General features: G+C 40.5%; 1 protein-coding gene across 8 annotated transcripts in view; it reads left to right on the top strand.

The window, feature by feature from the left end:
• Positions 1 to 26,823, top strand: part of TMEM131L (transmembrane 131 like) — an 83,393-nt gene that overhangs the window by 24,746 nt on the left and 31,824 nt on the right. For 7 of the 8 annotated variants that reach the window (XR_010372686.1, XM_064449845.1, XM_064449840.1 and 4 more), the window contains 8 exons: positions 10,997 to 11,068; positions 11,994 to 12,117; positions 13,177 to 13,293; positions 15,304 to 15,414; positions 21,662 to 21,739; positions 23,685 to 23,838; positions 26,083 to 26,141; positions 26,506 to 26,614. Coding sequence is in view for 7 of the 8 variants with exons in the window: in XM_064449845.1 (XP_064305915.1) it covers positions 10,997 to 11,068; positions 11,994 to 12,117; positions 13,177 to 13,293; positions 15,304 to 15,414; positions 21,662 to 21,739; positions 23,685 to 23,838; positions 26,083 to 26,141; positions 26,506 to 26,614 (824 nt within the window). In the remaining variant the exon portion in view is untranslated. Of the gene's footprint in view, positions 1 to 10,996; positions 11,069 to 11,993; positions 12,118 to 13,176; positions 13,294 to 15,303; positions 15,415 to 21,661; positions 21,740 to 23,234; positions 23,400 to 23,684; positions 23,839 to 26,082; positions 26,142 to 26,505; positions 26,615 to 26,823 lie in introns of those variants that run through there. The other variant, XM_064449843.1, reaches the window with a different exon arrangement.

Raw genomic sequence — 26,823 nt, 5'->3', positions numbered from 1 at the left:
ACTGGAGTTTTGTATGGGGAATTGGAAAAGAAAAGCTTTTACTTTAAGAGTAGGTATATATAACTGGACTGTTGAAGTGTATAGGTGAAGATGAAAATGCACAGTGCGATCAGTTAATAAAATATGAATGAACAGTAAGTAGTCTTCAAATTTTTTTATCACTATAGTAATTTTAAAAGGTTCTTGATAAGAAAAAAAGTTCCATATTTTTCTGAAGAAAATACACATCCCACCTAATAAATAATACTACACGTCACATCTGTAAAATGGTGTTGATCCAGTAGGTTATGGCTGCACCAGAACCAAAAGGTTTGTTGAGTGACACATACATTTGGAGGAGCACTAAAGAGGATATAATATACCCCAGCTGGGAGGGTTGGAAAACAAGAACAAGAGTGTGATGCTCCTGTGAGATGGAGGTGTTGATTCTGGGCCAAAGCTACTTTTTTGGTGGTGTTATTTGGTTAGTGACTTTAACTTTTCCTCCTTAAGAATCGGTAGCGGCCCCTGGGGTGTGGGAGAGCAGCTTTGTTCCCCAGCTCTATGTAGGACGACTGTACAACCGCAGCCTCACTCTGCAGCAATGTGCTTAAAGTAACTTTAATCAAAGTATAGCTGTCTCCTTCTCTTTATATTTCTTCTTTGCATCGTATTTTCACAGTCACATAATACAGCTTGTGAAAATGCTATTCAATGACATGAAAAATCAGGTGTTCTTAGAAAAGCCAGTGTATGTAGTTTAAATTCTGGGTAGTTTGCCCATGCTTCGGAAAGTCTTGTATGAGGTTTCATCTGTTAGAAAGAGAATTAAGTATTTAATAAGTCTGACAATCAATAGCATCAATAGTTTTTCTCCTTATAAAACGGAAACAGCAGTGATAAAGTTGGCCTTGATGCGTTACTCAAGTTAGTGTTTGGTAAAAGAAATTTGAAAGAGGTACATGTATTTGAGTTTTCACAAGGGACTTCCCCAGTATCTCACCAGTTTGTAAATTAATTTACTGCCTAATGCATCTAAACTGTATATTGTAGTGTTTGCTTTTCCATAGTAGTAGCATTTGAAGCTATCTGGTAAAGTACTGTGTAGAAAACTTATACGATTTTCTATACTGAACCCATTTTGGTTGTCTGTCTTCATATGTTGGCTTAAACAAGGAATAGTATTGGATGTTTGTAGGTAAATTACTATGCTTAAATGTTGATGTTCAGAGATTATACTTTGCTTTTCAAGATTTGGGATGAAATTCACAAAAGAGAATAAATGCAAAGCCTAGGCTGATGTTTTCTACTATTGCGTCTGCAGCTTTAGGAGACGTGAACTTATTGACTTTTCCATTACTTCTTTTCAGGGCAGGTGCTATTAGGTGCATTGTCCAGACCAAAGGGAATAAATTAAAAGCAGAATTTTTTTTCTATGTCTGAGTTTTCTGTATTTGCTTAGTTTCCTTTTTAGTTAATATTCTTTTTTCTGTTTCAGGGGAAAAACGGGGAGGGGATTTTTAGTACTTAACAGGTTCAGTGTAAAGGTTTCCTATGAGCCTAGCCCTACCATGCAAATCTGTACCTTAGCTGCTACAGGCCTGTGCTGTCATTATAAAAAGAAATGAAAAGGCTTGCATTAATGCAGAAACAGCAAAAGGCAGCTCCTGTAGGAAGATTATCACTCTAATTGCTGTAGGAAGATTATCTCTCTTAATTGCTATAGGAAGATTATCACTCTTAATTATTAAGCAGGTCAAGCTTATCAGCTACTGCAGAACTCGTTCATGCATTTTGCTGAACTGTTCTAACTTAAAATGGTTTCTGTCAAGATGAAAATTTTTGGCTGCAGCTGTAAATAGAAAAAGGAAATGGTTGGGTGCAATGATATTTGACAAGAATGTAACTTCCTATTGCCGTGAGCTTTGCAGCCCCACTGTGCTTCCTGTCAATGCCTCCCCCCTTCTCTCAAGGCAGGAGCCGGATCCCCTGAGCCGGAGAAATACTGCGTTACCCCAGCATGTGAAAGTGAAACACTTGAAGAAGGGTTGCTGGTGAATTGACAGAAATTGGCCCATTGCTCTTCAGCCTAGGGAGGTTTTTTTTTTGAGTAAAATTTTGTGTGCTTGATGAATTTTTATTTTAACTGGTAAAATCAGAGTTGCAGTTGATACATTAAAAAGGCAAGGACTGTTTTCACTTGGATCGCTTCCTTCTGTACTGCTAATTGTCCTGTAGACACTGCTGGAACAGAAAACAAGTTCATTGTTTTTTAAGGAATTAATTTAATTGAGGCAGGTGTGATTAGAATCGGTATTTTTCTTCTGGAATAGGTCTCTTCCTTTGTTAGATTCCTAATTATGTTCGTACAGGACTATGCTTAAAAAACAGCTCTTGCCACTAAAATCTTCTGCCACGGTTTCGCCGTTGCAAGGGCGGAATGAAATACTCTGCTACCTAGTAAGTAAAAATAAGCGTGCTCTCGTTAGGTACAAGGCAGGTGACTTTGTGGTCTGTCTTCTGCCTTTCTTAGGGTTCTTTTAATCCTACCCCTTTCACAAGGCCATGCTGTGAAATTTGACTGCTTTCAGAAAAATGCTTTGAAAACTGGGTAGGGAACGGTCATTTAAATTTCATGGTATTTCCACGCAAGGCTTGCATTTAGTGCTTTGCTTTCAGCTGGAGAAGGCAGCATGCTGACACTGTGGAAGCCTTTTCTCTAGGTACTTCTCCATGCACTCTTTCTCTAGTTCATGTTTTCACAGTGTCTGAAAAAGGCTATAAGCAGCACATCTCCAGTTGAAAATGTTTCATTTTTGGTGTAGAGACTCTGGGCAGGAACTTGGATAAACATCTTTCAGAGGTGTGGGGTCTCATAGCTCCTCTTGAAGTGATTTTGAATTGGGTGTTGAGCAGTATCCTTCAAAAAGCAGCCATTTATTTACATGTATAAAGTAGGTCAGGGTGCGTCAGTTTCTGAAGAGCAAACCTGGGTTATGCAGGCAGTTTAATGGGTTTTGGTTTGGTGGTTTGTTTTGGTTTTTTTTGAGGGTTTGGCAACTACAAGGTAAGGAAATTACTCAAAAAAAGTGATTTTGGCTAAAAAGCTTTGAAGTTTAAAAAGGAAAAAAAAATAGCATGAGCTGCTTTGTGTGCCTTTGGGATCTGTGTTTTTATTTTACATACTCATGGGCTAGAAGCATTGGTAATTCAAGATAAAACTTCAAGAATGCCAAGGTTCCTGATGGAGCCAGAAGTGTTTGTTGTATTAGGCAAGTGACTCTTAATTTGTTTTGGGAAGAACTACAAAAATAAATTATACATTGTTGTTTCTGTGATTTTTAACAGTTTAACGGAAGATTGACTTCTTAAAAAAAGTTCAATTGTAAAGAAACTTAACAAAAAGAAAGGCAAGCTAAAGTTTTTATTTTAGTTATAATTATCTTAAGTACTTAGAGATTGCCTTATGACATATTGCAAAATGAACAGGCAGTTGTTAAATTATACGAAGTTAAAAGGAAAATGAAGGTGGATGTTCTGCTTACCAGGGTATTTGGGATTTGCTGGCAGTGGTAAAGATGCTTCAGAGGAAAATGTTTGATGTGCATTTTGGATTAGTGGGCCCCGTACTAGTACTATCCAAGACAAATAACCTAGATATTTCTCAGCCTAGCTGAAACAAGACTCCTTTTTTTGGTTCCACAAGTAGTTGCAGGTTCAGCTTAGGCCACATGGGTGCCTGACTTGCGTGCCTAATTCACTGATAACCCTTATTGTTCTCCCAGGTCTGTGCTTGGGGTTTTCCTGGGGTTTATATACCTTTTGTTTTTTTTTAAAAAATTTCTGCCTTTTTTTTTTTCCCCTTACTCAAGCAGACTGTCCAGGATGCCTAAAAAAATATAGGGTCCCCCTGGACCATCTCTAGATAGCATTGGTTGTTGCTTGAAATCTGTGTAGCTAGAGGATTTTGGAAGAAGACGCTTCAGAAGACAATTTAAAATGAACTCAAGTCATTGTGAATTAATTTCTTAATTTAGCACAGATTTCAGTTATTTCAGAAGTTGAGGACTGATTTATGGGAGGGAATAATTCCATTCTGCTGTTAAACACGCTTTATTGTGCTGCTGCTGCTAAAATACAAACCACAGGCACATCTGGAGAAGAAAGCCTTTTTTTTTTTTTTTAAACCAAAGCGCTTGCTATAGTGCTTTGTGCCTCGCTGGTTATCATCTCCACTACATTTCTTAGTGAGTCTTATTTCAGTTTTTATCGTGGTCCACATTTAACTTCTTTGGACATTTTTCAAAGAGACTGTTTGGGTGTGAGGGTAGGGAGAAAAGCCTTTTTTTAAAAAAAAAAATATTGTGTCCTTCCATTTACATCCCGTTGAGGAAATGTGACTTTATAAGCACTATACTGTGAGTTTGATCATTGCGATTTTGTTGTAGTTTTGTAGTAAATAAAACTTAAGCACTGTTGGCTTAGGTAACTATTCTGCAAAGGACTTGTATAAACATCGTTGCAGGATTTCATAGGAGGAGGGAGCACAGGCACTGAGAGGAGAGAAGGTAACCCCAAACGCAACTAATGGCAGTGGAAACGTGAGGGCTAGAGGAGAGGAACAGAGGAGGCTGCTCAAATTGTTGGAGGAGAGCAATGCACAAGGGGCCAAATGAACGTAGCAGTGCTAGGCTTACCTACCTCTTTAGCTCAGTAACTTTTACGTATCAGTCCATGGAAACTTTGTGAGCGGCTCTTGGCTGTATGCTGTTTCGCCAACTTCAGAAGTTTAAAAAAAAAGAAGAAAGTGCTAGACCTGCCTGCCCCCTTAAATCATGGCTCTGGCCATAAATCATGGGGTTTGTTTTGAGTGAGAGATTGTCTCCATCCATTTTACTTAGCTCCTCTTCCCTATTTTCCTGTAGCCAAAATATGTAAAATAGCAGGCATGCACACACGCATGTGTTTTGCTGGGTGATACCATTTTGGCCTTTCCTAGTTCCCACAGTCTTGGGTTCAGACCCTGAAGTACATAGTGTAGTTCAGAGGAAATAATGACCACCCTTCTTCCACAAGCAGCCTAATTCTCTGGTAAGGCATGTGAGTTCCTAACGATGGGGATGTGTTGCCAATCCCCAAACATTCAGAAGCAGTGAGTCAGTCCTCCCCCTTGTCCCCAAACAGTGCGGTGCTAAAAATACTGGAGTTTTTTGACTTCTAGGTTTCTAGTGTTTCACATTTTTGTTATTTTGCCTGTTGGATTTTTTCTTAAAGAAAAAAAATAATTCACAGACTGGTTCATATGTTACTGATCATCTGAGTGTTATGTAGGTGTGGGGCTTCAGGAGAAGTCCTGTAAGTCTCCAGAGTAGAGGTGGCAAGCATGGCAGGGCTGAGGCCATGGGGAGCTGTGCTTCTCCAGGAGCTGTACATGTAGCTTGCCCGTGAGATGCATTGCTGCAAGGTAAACTTATTTTCTGACTTCTGATGAATCCTCCTGCTTCTAGGAAAAAAAATTAAGTTTGGTTACCAAAAAATCATCATCTAATTATGTTCCTGTTTGTGTTTTTGGCAGAGTTGCCTCGATGCTAAACCAAAGTTTTAATTTTGTATTTCCAAACAATTTTGTCACCTCTTTTTAAAGCTACTGTCTGTCTTCCAGGATCTGCAGTTTAACCGTCATAACTACTGCTTGGTGCTCTAACTGACTTTACTAAATAGGAGGTTGAGAGAAGAGAGGGACTAGGTGATGTGATAAGCCAAAGCTTTGCATCAGCTCTGCAGAAGACTGGTTCTGCTGCTGGGATCTGTTTCGCTTTTGATGTTAACTTTCTCTTAGTTAACAGTTTTCATTTTTCAAAATAATTTCTTTGCTTCAGCTGTAATCAGAACTATTAATAGTATTTGGGTTTGGCTGTCTCTGTACATGTGAATCTCATCCTCTTAGTCTGCTTTTTGTTTATCAGGTATAGTCTAGAGGAATGAAACTAAAATGAGTCAGTAAATGAGGGGGTTTTAATTTCATTTCTCTGTTTCAGTTTATTGTATAAAGAATTGTGCTTTCCCATACGATACATACATGCTTTCGTATCTCAAAATCTCATCCTGTGGGTTCATTAATATTCCTGCACTGAATGTAAGAAGTGCCAAGATGCCAAATGTAAATAAAATTTTATCAATATACTGAAAAATAAAGCAGTATTGCCTAAAGCGGATTAACTCAAAAAGGACCTCTTGTGTGTTAAAGAATCTGGTCGGTTTTGCCTGCTGCTTCCAAGAAAACCCTGCAACCATAAAGAAAAAGACCTGACAATAAAATGCCTTTCTCCCTGAGTTGGTTTTTCTTCATCTGCTGTGAACAAAGGGAACAAAAAGGAAGGATGACAAAAGGGTCCCAAGTAGCAATTACGACTATTCTCAACTGCAGATGTTGCTATCTGAATCATCTGATAACATGCATCCTAAGTTAACCTAAAGTAATCCATTAAAGTAAAGAAACAAAGATACAAGGAAGACTTGAAGGAGCTAATAGAAGAAAAAGGGACACTGGGGTAAACTTTTCCAGGAAACTTCCCTTTGCTTCTGCTCAGATGCAGCTTATTCTGCACATTGCTGAGTGCTTTGCATATATAATTAGATGAATTAACTCAGTTTTGAAGTTTTATTTAAAAAAAGAAAAAGGCACACACAACCAAACACCACCAACACAAACCCCAGCAATTTATTCAGAGCAGATTTGGCCTTTTGTTTGGATTTTTAGGAGAAGTACTTGTGATTTTTAGCTAGTGAGATATGAATAATACTGTTACAAAGAAAGATTTTTTTCTGTTGTACTTTGGGGGAAGTAAAGGTGTCTTTGCTATTTGGAACAAATGTTTGTGTATAGTATACATGATATATAAATATTAGGGTTTGGGGCTGTAAATAAATATATAAAAATCATACTGACCTAGTTGTTTATCTGCTTTTACATCAAAGAGTAACAGAAGTGAAAAAAGCAAGGGAAAACAATTTCAGCTATGTATTTAACAGCATGCTCAGCATGTGTGTAGTGAGCATCCCTGTATTAGCATCCCCTTTTGTTAGTCCCACATCAGCAGGACACAAAAATGTTCTTTCCTGGAGCAGGAAATGTGGTAAAAGTCTGGAACTTCTACATGTTCCTCTGATGCCCTTTTCCTCTTGGGCTTCTCAGTGGAGGGCTTAAGATTTTACAGCTCCTTCTCCTTTAAAAAAAAAAAACCAACCAACAAGAAGCCCAAACCAAACCTGCTGCTCTAGGGTGATGTGTTTCTCTGCTTGCACAGGTGATTGAGGGTTCTTGCATCCCTCCATCCTGGTCTGCTCCCCTGGTGTCACCCCTCTTCCTCACCCCAGCTTCCCCTCTGGCCCCTCTGTGTGCTCCCCATCCACCTTTCCCCTTGGCAAGCATCCCCGGTGCCAGTAGTGTGCACGCTCAGGATGTCCCCCTTTCTGCTGGATGTTTTGTGTGAGTCCGGGTGATGAGCTGGAGCTGCGGGTCTTTTAGGCTGACCCTCTCCTTCCCCTCAGAGCCTGCCCCCCATCTTTCCCCTGCTCTGGGTGACTGCGTGGAGCCCTCCCTCTCCTCCCTAATGTTTCAGCTGTTCTTATTCTTTCTTTCTGGAGATGGATGGTTCACGCTGTCAGCGTTTTAAATACATTGTGAGGATGGAGAGGAGGGAGGGTGTTGAATTGTTAGGCTGGAAAGTTGATCATGGGGCCAGTCAAACTAGTTTTTTGGTACAAAGGCAATTGCTACTAAGTGTGTAAAGTAGTTGCTAGGAATTCCTTTTCCTCTTCTGTTCCTTGCTCCCATTTCCCTCCAGTTCTGTTCACTTGTACTTAAAAATGTCCCCTGAAATGTTGGAATTGTCCTGCTGTATCAAAATTTATCATTCAAAAGTTGGTGTTCAACTGATCTTGCCTGAAAAAACAGAGAGATGCCATTGAGTGCGGAGTCGGCTTTGTTAGCATGCTTAATGTGATGTTAGCTGATTTTAAAAGCAATTAAAAAGTAGCTGGAAACCTGGCTCTTTCTGTTACAAAGAGGACTGTTTCTCCACATTTGTTGTTTCAAGGCTTCCATTCTTAAGCTGATATTTGTGTGCTTTTCTCAGGCCTGTAACGTTCTCATGAAATGACCCGTGTAGTTTTTTGGACATGCCATCTGCAGCCAAAAAAGAAATTTTTGGTATCATTTGAAGTGAATCTATTAGTGAGATGAGGTTCTTTAAAAAAGAAAAAAAAAATTCAGAAAGTAAATGCTTTGTTTTAAGGAGTGACTTCAAGTTTTAAATGTCTTAAAAAATTGCCTTTGACATTTATTTCCCTTTTGGATCCCCGGTGGAGATTTGAATGTGTTGAATTGTGTTTGGAGCACGGGGATGCAGAAGGGAGTTCTGCCAGCTTCCCGCTGGCGTTGAGAGACTTGCGGTAACACATTGGAGAATTACATTTTTAATATAGATGGGCTTGTCCCTTTCTCTCTATAGTAGTGGGCTTTAAAATGCATCCTGGTTGTTCAGGTGTGATGGACAGAATGATCCCCTGCCCATTCCCACTGTTCCAACCTGCCGTCTTCTCCCTTGGTGGCAGAGAGAACCCCAAAACAGTGGTGGAGCTCTCTTTCCACTAGTCCTGCCGCTGAATAAACTCAGTGCTCAAGTTATTTTTTGGCACTGCTTTGGGCCTGCTGCGAAGCGGTACAGAAGCCCTGGAGCTGGCCACCAGGCAGGGTTATGAGCACAGCACCGTAGGAATGTGGCTTTTCTGCTTTTGGGGCCAGGCTGGGGCTTGGAGTAATTTGGCAGCTTTTGTGGGGTGCAGAGCAGAAGCTGGATGTCATGTTCCTGGGTCTGCTGGGGAGCGGTGTGCAGGGATGCTCTGAAATTACCTCTGTGCTCAGGAGCCAGCTCAGAGCTTGCAGAGTTTGTTTGCTGAGACTTAGCTTCAGCCATCCTAGGTCCAGGCTGCCTCCTCCAGAAGGAATGGGATGGCAGCCCTGGGATCCTTGCTGCTACTGCTCTCACAGGGCTTTTCCCGTTTTCTGACTAGTAGAGGGTTGGCTGTGATTGTTGACTGAACAGTAATACAGTGCATTTTTAAGAACCAGTGCTACAGCATGGCCTTGTTCGCCCAAACCGAATGAGATGTGTTCTGTGTTCACAGCCGCATTTGCACCCAGTGCATTGGGTGCCTATTGCAGAGAGCGAGGGCTGAGAGGAAAAGAGCTGATGCTGCTAGAGCTCCCCAGAAGGAAGATTAGTAAGCCTTGGAGAGCCACTGCCAATTACATGAATTGGCACAGAGGAGCACTCAGCTTTTTGCCCTTCTCAGCAAAGGTTTTTCTGGTGGGAAAAGCTATTTCAGCAGTACCTGTAAGATGCTAGAAACTTAAGCGGTGATGGGGTTCAAGGTGATACTGTAGTCATAAACCACTGGCGTAACTTTTATTTTGCTATATGTGTGTGTGCACGTAAGAAAAGGATTTGAGAACCCTTAAGAAATGTGCCTTCCCCCAAATGTCTGGAGCTTTTACTGTGGTAGGAATTTTAATTTGTGTGTTTACAACAACAGTACTCAGGCTTCCCTTCTGGGTACGTCTCTGAGGCTGACTTTTGGAAGGGGAAGCAGGTGCTGGCTTCTGCAGCGTGTCTAGGAACGGAGCAAGAGTTGGCTGGGGCAGAGACAAGGTGGTTGGAAGGAGACCGTCGCTCACCCAGACTTTGTTGTTCTGCATCCTCTGTTCTTTCATGATTTTCTAGCAGCTCCCCAGAAATGCTACCTGGATATATTGCATTCCTCCTGTTACAGCAGCAAGGGCATTTGCTCCCTTGTATGAGAAATGTTTTCATAGAAGTTGTGGGTTTTCATAATAATAAACATGATTTTTCCTGACTGGGTAATAAATTATGATGTCTATATTGGTTTAGAATATAACAACAGAATTATGTAGGTAGTTTAATGTATTAAAGGTATAATGTTACAGAACTACATTTTTAAATTGGGGACCAATTAACTGTACTACCACACATTATGCAAAGCTGCTGGGTAACTTACGAGACCACAGTCCATCCCTCCCTTCTCAGACTCACCCTTGCTAGGATGCTTATTAGCATCATCCAGTAAAGATTAAACCAGTTCCGGCTATGCAACATGCAGACTGCTTCTGCGGAAGTTTTTTAAAAGCATAGCACTGGGTACATAGATGTAATGAACAAGTGCTGGGCTTGTTTTTTACCACTGTGGTTGCTGGGACTTGTGGAGGACAAGTTTTAATTGAGAAAGTGGTGAAAATATCCTGAGATTTCTGTTATAGGGCATGGACTCATGTCAAAATAAGCTAAAAATGTTCTAGAACTGATGGGATCTTTATTGTGAATTTTCCTAGGGCAAAGGAAAGATGATGATGTGTGTGTTCCACATTATTTCTTACTGTCTTTTGCATATAAGAAACCAGTTGGCTTTTGCATTAAAGCCACAGCTAGGCAAGCACTTCTTCTGATGTCGGCTTTTGCCCAAGCTGCTATTTACCCCTCTACCTCTGCCGCTCTCAGATGTGCTCATACCAGTGCTTGTGTGAATGTCAGACTGACAAGACTGGGGATCTGCTCCACACTGACGTAATTTGCATTCCCCAGGACTCTCTTAAGTTGTTTTCCCTCTGTAGTTCACCGCGCAGCCCCATAAACAGGTGTATTAGCATGACCGAGGGGGGGTGTGTGCAAGGAAGGGAGGTTGTCCAAGCCAGCATTGCCTCTAAAATGGGATACTTCTCAAACCGCGCTTCTATTGGCGTGAGCTTTCCAGCGTGTGCTGTTGTATGGAAACCTTCTTAAAAGGTCAGTCTTATGGAGGCGAGAGGAATGTATGAAAAGATTTGGAAATAGAGTGTGTTCAGAACATAGTCAGAGCCTGTAATGTATCTTTCTTCCCTGCAATGTGTAGCATCATGCCCACTAAATATTAATTGTGGCTTCTTTTCCCTTTTTTTCAGCTTCTCAGCAAAGATGGCTCCAAATGGGAAGGCCTTGCATTTTCACCCATCAGTTCTGCATTTTGGGATGCAGTGAGTATCTTACATTATTGTTATTTTGATTAATAATGAAGCAGGGAGGAACAACTATACTGGGCTACATTTGGGTAAAGAGCGTTAGCTGAGATCATGCCATCTGAAAAAGAGAGAAATAGCAATTGCCACCGAGTTGGAACTGTGTTTCTTGCCTTGCAATAATTTGTAAGTGAAAATCAACGTAGTTCTAGGAAGGAGGAAAGGGGAATAGGGAACCATAACACATTCTGGGTACATTTCAGGTGATTCTTCATGTTGGTTGTTCATTTTTTTGAAAAATTGCCTCCTTAGTTGAGGGGGAGCTTGTTGCTTCCTTTAACTTCTGAAAATAAAATCCAGAAAGTCTCAGGCAAAACATACTGGTAGAATACTGGAGAGGTTTTTGGTTTTTTAACCTTTGGTATTTTTTTTTAGTTCTCCTCTAAGAAAACTTTAAAAATTATTATTAAATGATAATCAGCCTTTGGTCTATCAGTAACTGAAAAGAAACACGGTCCCCTTGTGAGTTGAAGGAATGTTTCAGAGGATGCACAGAATGAACATATAAAATGCTGGGGTTTAGGACGTATCAGCTAAAGCAAAAGCCTTAAGAGAATTGTTGCTTTAGCTGACAAAACAAGACTTCGGTTATTTAAGCTTTTTCATTCAAAACTTTGTGCCTTGTAGGGGTTGTTTTTTTCTTAAACTCCTGGTGACTCAAATGAGTTTTTGCTAAGTACACCTCTCATTCCAATGTTACTTATTTGTCTTTATATAGCAAAGGGCAAAATTTGTTTGGCATGTTTCCAAAGAATAGTTACAACTAGGAAATTGTTGCAGACCCACATGTTTTAGAGTGATTTGTGTTTGTGGCTTTTTTTGTGCATTGCCTGTGCTTATAAAGTGAATAATTTCTTTCTCTTTTTTTTCCCCCCCTGTTTAGATTACTGGGGTTACCCAAAGCTAAAATGCTGCATGCCTACAACCCTAGCAGAGATAGAGAAGTTGTAGTGAATTCAGTGTTTACAGCTACTAGACAGTTTCATGTGTCTCCTGCTCATAGCCGGGTGAGTGTTGATGTACTTTTGGAAACTATGTAGTGGCCAAGTGCCAAGCCTTCGTGCTTCCTTTGGCCTAAGCTGTTCATTCTGTGTTTTCTCTTCATGCTTTTTTGTAGGACCTCAAACTTTTTTTCTGTTTTGCTAGCTTTTTTTTCTCTTTGCTCACTTCTACCTAGGCTGGTAAGGGAGAAGACATCTAAAACCTACAGTAGGAAATGTGTTTTACAGTACCAGAGAAGAGAAGAATTTTTCGGTGTTAAAGAGGCTGTTTAAATCTCATTCTGCTCTGTGCAGCATTATGCAGTAATCCACAGGCATGTGGGTATTTCATAGCCTTGAATTTTCAGTCTTTTGAATGGTCTTGCATATTCCTCAAAAAGAGCTGCAGTGAAATGTTTTATGCATTTGGTATTGGAATTATGAGCATAATTGCCTTATGATCTAAGGCCATTATTTTAACTCTGAATTTTTTTAACGATGTATAACAATATAACGCACATTAAGAATCTCGGTTTGATGAAGCCTGAATTTTATCCTCTGCTGATGTGCAAAGGGTTTTTATTATACTTTCATCCGATTTGTGTTTTTACTATGGCTGAATGGGTATTATTGTGGGCGTAAACGTCATTGTTCTTTCAGTTAGACCTATTTGGTTACTAATTGTGTTGCCCAAGTTCAGCGTTGACTCGTTTGACTATATATCACAGGGAGGATTGATTCACTTCATAATAGGTATCTATATGCAGGGAAGCATTTTTGTGCACGCAGAGGCTGTTGGTGCTGCATGATTTAACCTCTCGTGCAAAAAGGAGTCCGGACTAACGAGGCCCTAGCTGGCCAAGAAGCTCCAGCCATAATATGGCGAGTTGATGGGTGGACTTAGTTGTCCTCCATAGTAAGAGTCAAGAGTTGTGGACAGATAAAACTTCTCAGGGCTGAGGTTCTGCTTAGTGGGATCTACAGATAGGGGTGTACATGTGGAAATGTCTGTTGGGCCCTGCGACTGAATGGTGGGTGTTGTGATCACTGGTACCGAGCAAGCAAGCTTCTTTGTGGTCTCTGCAGGTGATTCCAGCAATGGGAAAAATTTCTTTCAGAGTACTCTTTCTGCCAACAGAAGAAGGCAGTATTGAAAGCTCATTATTTATAAATACCTCATCTCATGGAGTACTTTCATATCAGGTAACTAATCTTATTTGTAGCTTGAGATTTGGATTTACTTGTGTTTTAAAAAGTGATTTTCATACATTCTGAACTTAGAGATGTTCAAAGCTCATTGAATTCCTCATACAAATTAGGTGGGGTAATATTTACAATTCACCCCTTTTACCAGATCCTGCTAGTCTCATGATCCCTCATACATGTTTATGGTTAAAACTGATACTGTTAGTGGGGCTACTTACAGTAGTAAAACTAGGTGTGTTTGTATATCTGTAGTTACAAGATCATAGTCCTGTCACTACTAGCTGGTTTCATGTAATGCTGTAGTCTAGACTGCACTGTGCTGGAATACATTTGATCATGGGAAACCTATTTAGGAAATATTTTAGGTGGTTTTCAGCTACCCTGCAGGCTTTTATGTAAACACATTGGGGATGTAGGACAGGGTGAGAAGTTTAGGCCCTTAAAACATGAAAGTTGAACTAATGGTTGTGCATTAAAGCCGTCTATTGTCGGATTAACTAGTGAGTTCAAGCAAATCTTAAGCTTTTTTTTTAAATTTTTGCAAGAGACATTATATATTCCAAAATCTTTGCTTTTATTAATTTGGTAAAGAAAAATCTAACTCTGAATTCAGTGATTTAAAAACAATGCTAGCTTTAATCAGCCATCCAGCTATTCCATTCACGTACCTCGATACTGTGCTAGAAAACAAAGCTCCTTAAATTGAAGCATAGGTAAGTTCAATTGAAATACATGTTTTTTAATAATTATATAGTATTTATTAGAGGTAATGCCACATTTGGCAGGAACTTTTCATCAAGGATGAGGGAAGAGTGTGTTATAGAGTGATTGACCATTTTTTTTTTGACATCTCTCCTCTCCTTGCACTCATTCCTGACCCCTTGATTTATTGCCTGGTCAGCTCAGCCAAGGCCTTTTATCAGGTTGTGGGGAAGCAGTTGTCAGTGCCACCAAAAAATCAGTTTGTCTCCTGTTGGACTGCTGCTAAAATCATAAATGGACTGGCTTTCATAAATCAGTTCACCAGCCACCTGAGACAGAGGAAGTAGCTGCCCACGATTTCAGCCTGTATTAAATTTAAGAGTTTCAAAATCGGGCATAACTTGAGTGGTCGATGCACAGTTACAGTGCCCTTGAGAGCCCAAAAGCCTTGAAACATGTTCGATGTTCCTAATGCATTTATGCAACAGTATGTACAGAGATGCACCCAAATGGAGAAGAGGTACCATTATAGTAAAATGTACTTTGTAAATGCCTCCATAAAAAAAAAAAAGCATATTGCCTTTGATCTGATATTTTCTATCTGTAGTCAGATCTTCAGTGAATATAGAATGCATTGTATTATCCTCTTAATTAAAAATGTGGGGTTTTTTTCTGTTTAAAAAAAATAATAAATCTTTGCATACAAGTGAAAAACCCCACGGCATTTTTCTTAACCTCTAATTAATATTTTATTTCCCCATTATCTTGCATTTCATTGTCGTAAACTAATCTTGGTGGAGTGGAATATGAATGCAGTAAAAACATTCAACTTGCAAATCTTATAGTGCTCTGAAAACTGCGGACTTTAAAAAACCAAAATGATAAAAAATGATTTTACTTAATTTTTAAGGCAAAGCCATTGAATTCGATATGCAATTGGACTAGTAATAAAGTTTTTCTGGAAATTACTGCACTGCCAGATGGTGATATGTATATTGTAATTGCCTGAAGAGTAGTAAGAGAGTTTAGATACTTTATTTTTGAGATAACCTGATGTGCTGCTGGTAGGTGCTTTGTTTTGTTTTTGTAACAGTGCCTGAATGAGTGAAGTTGCTACAGTACCATTCACACGTATAGTTACTTTCCTCATTGGAACTTTATAAATTGTCTTTTAAAAGCATCTAATTTGAAAAACCAATCTGTTTCTTGAGAAGATTGTTATTATTAGCAAAACAGTTTTGTATGTTACTGTGATATCTGAAATACTAGGTGCTGATGAAATGACGTTTTTTGTTTTAACACCAGGTTTTTGGAACAGGAACTCCGACATCTTCTCCAAAAGGACCTAGAGCGCAGCTATCAGACGCCTACTTACTGCTTCCACACATTCAAAACATCCATGCATCACACACGCTGGTACAGTATAAGTTTCAAATGGAGATGAAATACAAATCTTCTTAGACATAAAAGGTTTTTGTCCTCAGGTTGTTGGGATACAAGGAACGTTAACGAAAAGTCCAAGTACCAGTTACTGCAGGAGAGAGGTTGCAAGATACAGGACTGCTGTGATCAGCTGGTGTTTTGGTGTTATGAGACAGTCTTTGGCATTTAAACTATTTCCACTTGTTCTCATTCGTGCTCCTGTGGTGTGGTGTCCTCTCAGTTGTGCCGGCAAAAGTATTTGTGAGGCCCTGCTCTGAACTAAACTGGAGAATTGATCTGTCCTGAAAAAAACAACTTTTTACTATAAAGTTGGGGCGGGGGGGAGGATACTGTTTTGGTTGGTTCTGTTTTTCCTTCAGACCTGTTCCCAACACCAGTTCAGAGCAGGTACCACAGTTAAAAAGCATGGCATGCTGCATAGATGGGAACAAGAGCTGGGAGTCAGGCTGGAGTATCCCCTCCTGCCTGTATCAGTGCTGAAGGTAACAGCTTTGCTGACCTCAGCTTGACTAAAGCAGGGAGCTGTGGAGAATACAGCAAGGTGGATTTACAAGGCATAACTGTTTCAATTGAAAGAAGCTTTAACAATTTCTGTCATTTGGTTGCAGCTGCAGGTATTGTCATAGTCTTCCAGGCTATACAGAACCTTTCAAGCAGATGACTAACTGGAAAAATTGACCTTTCAGATTTCCTTCTGTATTGTACACAGATTTAGTTTTTTTTTTTTTTCAAAAACATATTTAGAATTTAATCTTTTACCTAAATGTAAGCTGCGTTGATTGCCTTCATGATGTCTTCTGCTGTTCTACCTGAGAAACATTCTCAGCTTAGGTCATATCTTTCAGTCTGCTATGTGTACGTTAGGTCAATCTTACCCTAGCCAAGGATAATGCACAATTGCCTGCCTTATCTTCCTTTTCCTCTGTACCAGTCCCTTTCCTGTAACCACACAGGTGTGCTTTCTTGCGTGCATACACAGATAGACTCTTGCAAAGGAACCAAAAGTCTTCAGGTTTTGTAATTTGGGGTGCTAGGTGTCGAACTGAGAAGGGTTCTTTGGATGCTGTTCATCACATGTCTGCATCCTCATATCTAGCTCGATGGGTTGTTGTCAGGTACTGTCTGAAGTTTGGATGCAGACTCTGCTGCTTCACAGTTCTGAATTCCTGAGTAGAGAAGTTTTGGGGAGCATTTGACATTTTCCGTACTGTTTAGTGAGGAACGTTTTCCTATGCTTTATTTCTCTAGAGTACAAGCCTGAGGTCATGTTTGGCAGTTGCGCATGGTACCACCTGGCACCAGTCTTGTCACAGGACATGAGTTGTGAGAGAGTGTTGACTCAGTTCTCCTAGCTCTGGGTGTGATTTTCCTGTGCCGGGCCATAATTGTGGAATTACTCTTATGTTCGCTGAATGTTAGCAATTTGGACAGCAATGATGCAGCAGAGGGACAGGCTCCTCAGCTGTTGAAGGTGGTAGACAAGATCTAAATACTGAAGAGGAGCTTATGGCTTGAGTTTGGGTTCCTTTTAGAAAAATGTTGCTCTACAGATACCTGTTCTCTCCAAAAGTGCCTCCTTCAGTTCACCCTACTGATACTCTGATCCAGATCTCATGAAAATTGGTATGATTTTATTTTGTCCAGTTCATATTTTAGGCTCAGAAGCTGTGCAAGGAAGAGAGGCCTGTGAGGTTTGAGTGAGTGACTACACATGTGCAAACTTAAGGATGCATAACTATTAAACATAGAATGGAGATTTGTAGTGAAAAAGCATTTAAAACAAACCAGTTGTACTCACTTAACTGTGCACATTTGCTTTCCCTTGCTTATTTTTAACTGAAGTAAAATACCAGTCTCAGTTCAGCATGGCATAAGCCTCATTTACATATCCCTTGTCATCTTGGGATGAATGAGTTGTAACCTTGGGCAACAATGTCTAGTTTGGTACCCTAAAGGTATCCTTACCTCTGAAGTCTACTGATACTGCTTGGAAACCTGTGAGAAGGCTGAGTGCTGCATAGTGTGTGTCTATTTTTTGCCTCTGTTGTCTCCTGTTTTAAAGGTGATTGTGTTTAAGCTGTTTGGTAATACTGACATCCTTGATCGTCAGGGCCAGAAAGGTAACGTCACTTAGTCCCATCATGTGCTTGGTAAAATGGCTTCTCAGAACTGCTGGAGGCATTGTTACCATAACCCCAAATAGTTGTTCTTCCTTTGATGGTTGGAAACCTACACCTGACTTCCAATCTGAATTGCTTTGTGGCCGGTTTGTATTTGTTGTTAAGATACCCATTTAGTTCATATAACTTCTCCTGCTTCTGATGCTTATACCCCGAAGCATTTGTAGGTGGCATTGCATCTTTCAGCGTTTGCTTTGCCAAGCTGAATGGTTGGTGATCTGTAGTGTCTTCTTCAGTGATGGGCTGCCTGTTTCTTAAGCAAATTGACAACTCCTTTCTGCAGCTTCTCCGATTTGTAAACATTTCTTTTGAAGGTGAATGGCCAGAATTGTACATAGAGATATGGATGAACTTTTGCCTCTACAGAGTAATTATGTTGGAAATACGATACATCCCTGGGGATTATAGATGAAACTTTACCTCTACAGTAGTATTTCCATTGGAAATACAGTATATGACAGGTTTGCATTTGCATTTTTTTGTGGAAAATGATCTGTCATTGATTTTGTGGGTTTTTATCCTTTAATAGGCAAAGGTGGGCAGGCCTTTCTTTTTTCTCCATCATTCACCCAGGGTTTTTTTTAGCCGAATTGCTTGTGGTTAATAAGAAAAAGAAAGACAAAGTTGCCATTTCTACTGCTGAATTTCACCTCCTTTCTGTTACTCTTTTCAAAGTTTCAGCTTTTGAAGGGTTCAGGATCGGCGTGCTCTGGCTGTGGTCCTGGATCCCAGGATTTCTGGGCTCCTGGCTCACTCACTGGGAGGGAAGAAGAGCTGTGTCCAACACTGTGAATTCATAGTATGTCCACGTGGCCATTCAGCAGTGGCTAGTTACCACTAAGCCGTAACAGATGGTGGAGCCCATATAGGTCATCTTTGTTTATCCAGCTTCTGGGTGTACTCTTTGCTCCAGTTGCCTGCTTTTTGGCATTGTTCAATATTTGGATGGCACTAACTGGGCAGCTACATCACTGCCTCGTTGTTTTCAAAATGCCGTACAAACACACTGGAAATGTCAATGGAATAACCTGCAGGGTGGAATGTCGTATCGTAGGAGACACAGGCATCACTTTGCTGACTTCCCAGAGGAGTTTGGAGTTTATAAACCCACAACGTGGGAAATACTGCAAGTACTGGCAGGAACCAAAGTCTCCTTAAGCTATGTTTTGTGCCAGTGGACGGAGGAGCAGAGAAGCAAATGTGTGCAAGTGTGGTGCTTGGGTGTGGAGAAGGAAGGTAGCACAGCAGAGTTTTCTTGATGTGCCATCCTGATAACTGCCTGCAAAAAACTGATGAAACTCTACTGAGTTGTTATTACAGGGGCAGCTTATTAACACCATTTAGAGTGGAAATAGCTCTTTAGGGCTAGGGACTGTCCAGGACAGAAACTCTGAAGCATCACCCTGCCGGAAGAAGGGGAGGCTTGTTCAGAGTTTGTTCTTTTTTAATTATACTGTGGCCAAACTCCAGGAAGTGGTTTGAACTCTACAGTCCTGATAATGATGCAAGGATATCTCTGTGAAAATCTTGTATAGAGCCATGTCTGATTGACAGGGCACCTAAGGCAGGATAAGGAGTTCTTCCCTTAAAAGTGACCTTGGGTCTATGATTGCTTGCTGGCTGTTGAGCTGCCCTGTGCCAGCCGTCCTGCTGATGCTCCGTCTCTCTTCTGATGGATGAATTATTTCATAAGTAATTGCCTACTGTACCGTCCCTTGGTGAGATTCCTAGACCTTTGCCAGGAGAGCAGGGCTCCTTGCAGATCAGATGGTTCAGGTTTTCAGGGTTTTTTTTGAGAGGCATCTGTTTCTTTAAAATTTAAATGTAAGGACTAAAGAAATCTGGTAAGAATTTCATCCGTGTGGCTTCTATCAGACTACCCTATTCAGTTCATATAGGATTTGTGGGTCCTGAGTGTGTGTGTACATGTAAGTGTGGATGCATGTGTACCAAATACAAAATAGAGGCACCAGGTGATGAAGTGGCAGTGGTTGTACTGCTTTGCAGCACTCTTTCTAACTTTCCCCCTTGCACTGTGCCTCTCACTTTCAGTTCACCTCTGGTGCAAACGTATGCTGCATAACTCAGCTCTCTGCACAGATTCATAGGCAGTGATATTTACAGTATAAATGGAGCACTTCCACTGCTGGGAGATGTGGCCATGGACCTGGGTTTGTCGTCTTGGAAACTCTGCTTCTGATAGGGTTTTCTTCTCAGATGCTTTATCTTCTCTTTATGGTTAACACAGCTGTCGTGCCAGCATTGTAAGATGGTAGGCATGACAGTTACGCATCTGTTGTCTGCCTTAGATAAATGAAAAACCTTTTCCTTTTCTGAAGACAGCTTTACAAAGAGAAATGAAAAATTCCCATAGAAAACAGGTCAACATCAAATACACCCTAGTAACATTTTTTTTCACCATTAGCAGCTTCAATTTTAAGGTGAAAGCAGTTTCCCATGTAGACCTTTGCCAAGTCAAGTTAAAAAAAAGGAAAAGAAAAAAGATTTAGCTGATTTTTTTTTTTTAATAGGGGTGTGGGGTCTTAAACTACTTTGAACTACAATGGCATTGAATAAGGCCTAACAACTCCTTATTTAGGACCATGAAAGCAGCAGTGGTCTCTCAAGAACCACTGAGAATAAGCATCAAGGTTTATTTGACCAGAAAATTGACCCCCAAAGTTGGTCTTTATATAATCTTACTGCCTTGTTAAAACTCCACTCGCAGTGATAGCTGTGAGAGGTTAGTAAGTGATGCATGTTTTGGAATCAAATGGGGTTTTTTTTTTCTGCTCTCAAAATTTGATGAGGACAAGAGCGTTTATAAAAAAGAAAGGAGGTGGCAGGGGTTTGCATCCAGCCGAGAGCTGTACTGGGGACAGGGTTTGGGTCACTGCTAACTACCTTTGCAGAGGTTACATCGCCCTCTTGTGTGAAGCCCCAGTCATTTTGGTATGAAATTCTATTGAATCAGAAATGCAAATGTATGTTGGCTTCCTTCTGGCTGTGCTTTTATAAAACTGGACACCCTGAAATGCCATGTGTGTGGTAAATCTGCTCTCGGCTCAGATGCATCCTGCCCCCTTCTGCCTGTCCCAGGGAGATACAAAATAGGGTGTCGGATATGTTAAAAACTTCCCAGTTCCGTTTTTCGGCATCGAATTACTGAAATCCTTTAAAGTCAGTTGCATCGACACCTTCAGAAACTTGAACCTGTAGATATCTCACTCAGATATTTAGTTCAATATTGCAAGAGCAACTGGTGGGGTTCCACAGCAGTCTCAAAATCACCAGGTAATTTTGCTGTAATTAAGGCACTGATAGAGTGACAGGTCTGTCATTCTGAATTTTTTTTTTTTTAATTTAGAATCACAATGTACTGGCTGAGCAGTCTGTGCAAGTAATCTGGCAGTCCAGATTACCAGATAGCTTTCATGAACTATGCTTGGCTTTGTTGGCACTGTTGCCCTGTTAGATTTATGAGTGCTTTACAAGCTGGCACAAATCAATGTCGTCTTTCCTTTTCTTTTCTCTTGCCAATCAATAAAAAGGCAAAACAAGTATTTTCTGTCTGTCCATTTTGGCATGAAGCCTATGTGTCAGACCATGTCCAAGAAACATTATGTTCTTGGCCTAGCAATTGTATTTCAGTATCCAATCAGCAAAGAAAACATACACAAAACAAGGAAAGAAGCTTTAATATTATACAAAAAAGGCTCTGTTGGATACAGTTATATTGACACATGAACGTTTATAAGTGTTGCTCATGTTGGTGCTATATAAATATTTAATAATCATGTATAATAATAGTTTGATAAGTAAGCAGATATTGATAGAGGTCCTGAGAACTGGAGATTGATTGCTGGCCTACTGTACAGAGTAACTGTTTTTATTTTAAAAAATTTCCTTACACTGCTGTGTGATGCAAAAGTGGAAACAGTCCTATTATCTTTATAAATTGTGGTATGTGAATTGGATTTATATGATAACATCTTTTGAAGCAATGCACTTGACGTTTTCTTCACTTTTCTTTCTTACAGGTAGAAACTATGAATGCCAGTCTCTTACATGTTCATCTTGAATGCAGTTTAATTAATGATGCATATCAGCAAGTTAAGGTATGTTTTATTATCTGTTTACACCTCCTTAAGTCTTAATCCAAGTTTAAAAGGGCATTTTCCAGAGCTCTGGAAGTTTTAGCAACAATGCAATTTCCAGTGTCTCAGTTTAAAGGGGAATTGTGCTTTTAGCTGTGCTATTATAAAACCGTATCCTGTGGTATAAATTAGATGTCACACACATCACACTATAAGCTTTAGGAGAGGGGGAGGTGGAAAAAGACACACACACACCCACACACACACCCACACACACACACCCCCCACACCCCACCCACCCCACCCCCCCCACCCCCCCCCCGAAAACCTAAAATTAACCCACCAGGCTAAGTGTTTTAATGTGTGGGTGTTGTATTACTTACGTTGAGTCCAAAAGTTATTAGATTCCTGTAATTTCCTTTCTCCAGTAATGTTTCAGAAGTTTCTGGTTCACACTGACAAGGGATCAAGGAGCTGAGAGGCTGAAGTCTGGGTTGTCTGTGTGCTCAGGAGGCTTTGAAGCTGGCCTTGGTGTTGGGCAGAGCTGAGGAGGGGCAAGTTTGTTAGCAGCAAAGACCCCTCCAAAAGCTCTGAGCAGTCAGGACAGTAGGTCTCCTCCTCCTGGGCAGTGCCATCTGAATCTCCTCTTCCCCTCTCTCCTCAAATGTCCTCACACAATAAATGGGTGTGGGTTCACAGGGATGATTGTAGCCAGTGGGAGATTTTGTTGGATCAGATACACATGCCTGCACTGTGGCCTGTAGCACCTTTCTGTCGTCAAGTGTGATGAGGCCCAGACTCCATAGCTGTTTTCCTATACGTTACACATTGCAGCAATGCTGTGCTGTTTTACTCCCATGTTTGATTCTTGTGTTTCATTGGTGAATAAGGCTAGGCTTGAGATGCACCTGAACGTTTGAGATTGCACGTAGCGCAGCTGCCTGCTCTTACATGTGAGCTTCCCAAGGGCGCATCATTCCTGTGCTCCCGTCTCCACAGTGGCCTCCTCTCCGGCTCCTGGCAGCCATTGCAAGTGCTGAGGGTTTCTTTGATGGTGTGTGTGCGGTGAACTGGCATCCCATTCCCAGAGACACTTCCCAGCTCCCGCTGTACCAACTTGTGGCACTTCGGATTATCTGAAGGCATTCTGCTGCTGCTTCATGAGAGCACTTGATGTGCCAGGGTTGGAGGTTTTCTCCTTGTCCTCCTCCTCCTGAGCAAATTAGTCCTCTTGGTAGGGCACTGGAGCCTGAGTTTAGCAAACTTCATGGTGTGATGCAGGAAAAATTTATGTTTCTGTTGATTGTCTAGTTTTGTTTTGCCTTGTTGGCTTTAATTTTTTGTGAAATGGTGTCTCTGTCTTTGTAGTTGCTAAGACTCAGCTGTTTTAAAAGCAGCCACTATTTCAAGACGGAAATAAGATCCTGTTTGTATTTATCTGAAGTAATCTAGCCAGACAACAGTGTTTTCTATTAAGAATTGTACATGTATGTTTGTTTTTTTAAAATTACTTCAGTGAGAAATGGAGACAAAAAACACAGGATTTGGAAAAATTAACTATAAACAGACCAGTGAACATGAACTGTCTTCCTACCATTAAGACACATGCATCAGTCTGTTTATGGCAGATTTTATTGAAGGCAGAGGATTTAACAAAGGAAACTGTTTTGCAGTCCCTGAGGTGAGACTGACTAAGACAGTTTATAAATTTGCATTCTTTCAAGGTTCAGTGTCCTTTTTAGTTGTTTTTCATCTTTGTTTTTACTGTGCTGTCTGTATCTGCACTGTCTTTGGTTTCTGCTGAGATTTTAGCAGAGGTCCTAATTACTGCTGTTTTGCCAGCACTTGGTGCTGGAAATCTTACCAGTAATACCTGCGATTAACTTCTCGAGATACCTTACTGTAATGCATTTTTTCTGTTCCCTCCCCCACCATACACACACCATATCCCCTTGTCTCGCTCCAGAGTTGCTGTTTTATGTCCGATAACCCAATGCTGCTAGAAATGAGCCTAACGGTAAGAATGGAAAATGCCCAACAAGATTTTGTGGAGCACAGACAATACTTACTGGAGAATCTTTTTGTAGTTTATGTAGCAATGGAAAAAACGAAGACCTCGGGTAAGTCCTACATATGACTGTTAATTGTACTAAATTTGGTTTTATTAATAAATTGTAATTTGATGTGCTAATTGAATCAAATTCAGTGACAGCTGAATTTTGTGTGTAAGTGAAAACAAATCAGTTTAGTTAAACACGGCTTGTCAGCTGCTTTGTTTAGGGCAAAGTTACTCTCATCGCAGTCCTCTTTATAAAGGTAACAATTGTAAATATATCTGTTTTGTTCTTCAATCCCCCGTGCTTATGCATCTGCTTAAGTAATACAGAAAGATGTCATGGTCCTTCAATTTCTACAACTGAATTTCTGGTGTCGCATTAATTAAATTAACCGTAATAGGACTACGAAGGCAGAGTGGTTCATACAGTACTGGGGATAGCAGCTGTTGTGGAAAGTAGGGTAATGAGGAAATACAGAAGTGCGCATCATTTGTTCTTGTAAGCTAGAATTCCACAGGCAAAACAATCAACTCCTTGCAGTTTCTTTATGCTACGCTTATTGGTCGAACAAATCCTCTAAATCCAGGGGATTTTAAATTATTTATAGAGCTTTGCAGTCTGTTTGAATAGCTTTCTAGACATTTCTGCAAATTTTACTTTCTGATTGAAGAAGGATCTGCTTAAGAATCCAGATTAAAATAGTATTTTTTAACACCCTAGTAAAAAAAGAACAATTGTCTTCTGAGAAGCTCCATTCAAGATCTAGCCACAAAACAATATATGCTGTTCCCCCCATGCCTGTTCTGTAATGTGATATTTACACAGAGCTGAAACTGAAATACCCACTGTAAACCTAGTTTCCCTGCCAGTGAGATGCCAGTGCTTTGTTGTGTCAAGTTGCGGCCATAAGTTTATTCTGATGCTGGTGGAGAATTGTTCACATCTGTTGTGTCAAGAGTGCTTGCTGTTAACACTTTTGATGGCTGAAGTACTAGAATTATGCTTTTAAGGCTGTTTTCTATTAAATATAATGCAACTATAAGTCATCGCTGTGTTAGAAGTTGGTCATGTAAGTCCTTTGGACTTGCTGTCTCTGGGAAGTTCCATGTCTTGCTCCATCAGTACCGGTGGTGGCTTTACCATATCAAAGAGCAATGCTTGCTTGCCTTCCATTTGTATAATTAAATGAGGTGTGGTCTTGAGGGAAAGATCTAACAAAAGGGAATATGGTGCTGTGTCAGTCTCGGTACATAGCACATGTTTTAGCACCTAGCGTGGGACAACAGGTAGGCAAGGTCTGCCCAGGGGAACTAGCCAGCTGGAAAGGTTGAAGAGGAGTATGTGCTTTAAACAGCTGTGGGTATGTGGAGCATCTGCTCACTCAGGATCAACGTCTTGAACCCTCTCTTGGAAGCTGGCACATGTAGTCTTGCTTTTAAGCAGCTGCGTAAAGCATACTCATTATTAGAAGCTGTGGCTGGTGAATTGGGAGAATGTCCTTTTGTGTCAGCCTGTGTCTACTGATGTAATTCAAGTAAAAGCAAGGGCAAGAGCTCAGGTTTTCTTCCTTCGTGGAAGTGTGATGACCACCCTGGTATAACAGTCATCTCTCGTTCTGTCCTGCTGCTCTTCTTCTGGTCCTCTACATCTTTGCAGTGTCCTGTGGACAGTAACATAGCTTTGCCAGTGACGAAGGGTGGTTACCCAATATAGCTGTACTACCTTATTGGCAGATGAAGGCTGAGTTATATCCATCTCCTGTTGCTCTAGTCAATAGGTTACTACCCTACCAGGTGATAGGACCATTCCTGTTTTAAGCACTGAATCCAGCTTTGCATTCTCTCCTGAGAATGCTTGTCGTTCAAAGCAGGTGAGCCAGGATGTTGTGTAGCTGTGTGCATATACAGAACAGTTTTTACTGGACTCTCATGCTTGTTGATAGGTTGGCACTTAGACTTAGAAAGTTGTGGCAGTGTTAGCCACCCTCCTTTCTTTCAGCTTTGCCTCCTGTCTCCCTGCCCATAGGAAAGGGGGGAGTTGTGCTCCATCTCGGATTTAGGAGATGATGAAGGAAGATTCTTTGTTGATGCTTGCTTCATGTTTGTGGCCAAAATTATTGTTGAGTGGATTTTTACTCTATGAAACGATTGCCAGCTTAAGATGTTAATAGTTCCTCCCTTTTAAAAGGGTAGCTGGCACATAAAGATTTTAAATTTAAATTGGGATTGTTTCTCATATAAGTATCTGACAAAGCAAGAATGCTTCCGTCCTTGGTGAACTTACCTCAGTGTTCGTTCTTTTGGACAGGTGATTCCTCAGTAGATGTGTACGTCATGCATTCTGGGAACAGCCTTGTGTATATACAGGTAATCATGGGCTTCAGGAAGTCACATTTTAGAGTGTTGAATATGATTGGGGAATTAATTAGCCCACTGGCTTACTCTCTAATAGCAGATTGGTTTGGCTGGTGGCAAATGTCATGCTTCTATATTTCTAAAATGTGCCCATATGTCTAATAGATCTTCCAAATGACAAGCTGTAGTTCAGTGATGGATTTTTTTTTTAAGACATCAGAGCTGTTAACTTGAATAAAAATCCATGGGTTGATTTAGATGTGAGAAAATGCCAGATATTTGCTTGCAAATTTGGCAAGAAGATACACTAATACAGGAACTACAATAATAACGGTAGTACTGCTACAAGGAACATTGTGTCTTTTTCTTCATGCAGGAAATACGGCAGTTGTCACAAAAAGACACATCACCTGTGGAGTTCGAGCCAGTACTGCTTTCTTCATCATCTACTAACTTTACAAAAGTTGCTTCTATTTCTTGTAAAGGTACACGATACGTATACTTATAGATAATATGATTAAACAGGATTTGATTGTAAAAGGCTAGCTGTTTTCAGCAGATAGTGACCCTGAAAGATCTCCAAATCAACTTGCCTGGATTTTTTTGAGAAGGAGGATGAATTCTTTTTGCTAATTGTTTCCACCATTTTTGTGTATATATGCTTCCTCTTATGCTAATCGAAGGTTCTAAGCTA

The sequence above is a fragment of the Phalacrocorax carbo genome, chromosome 4, assembly GCF_963921805.1.
Source record: "Phalacrocorax carbo chromosome 4, bPhaCar2.1, whole genome shotgun sequence".
Taxonomy (NCBI): Eukaryota; Metazoa; Chordata; class Aves; order Suliformes; family Phalacrocoracidae; genus Phalacrocorax; species Phalacrocorax carbo.
The sequence above is the reverse complement of the archived record's forward strand: the minus strand, read 5'-3'. Positions and strand labels throughout refer to the sequence as shown.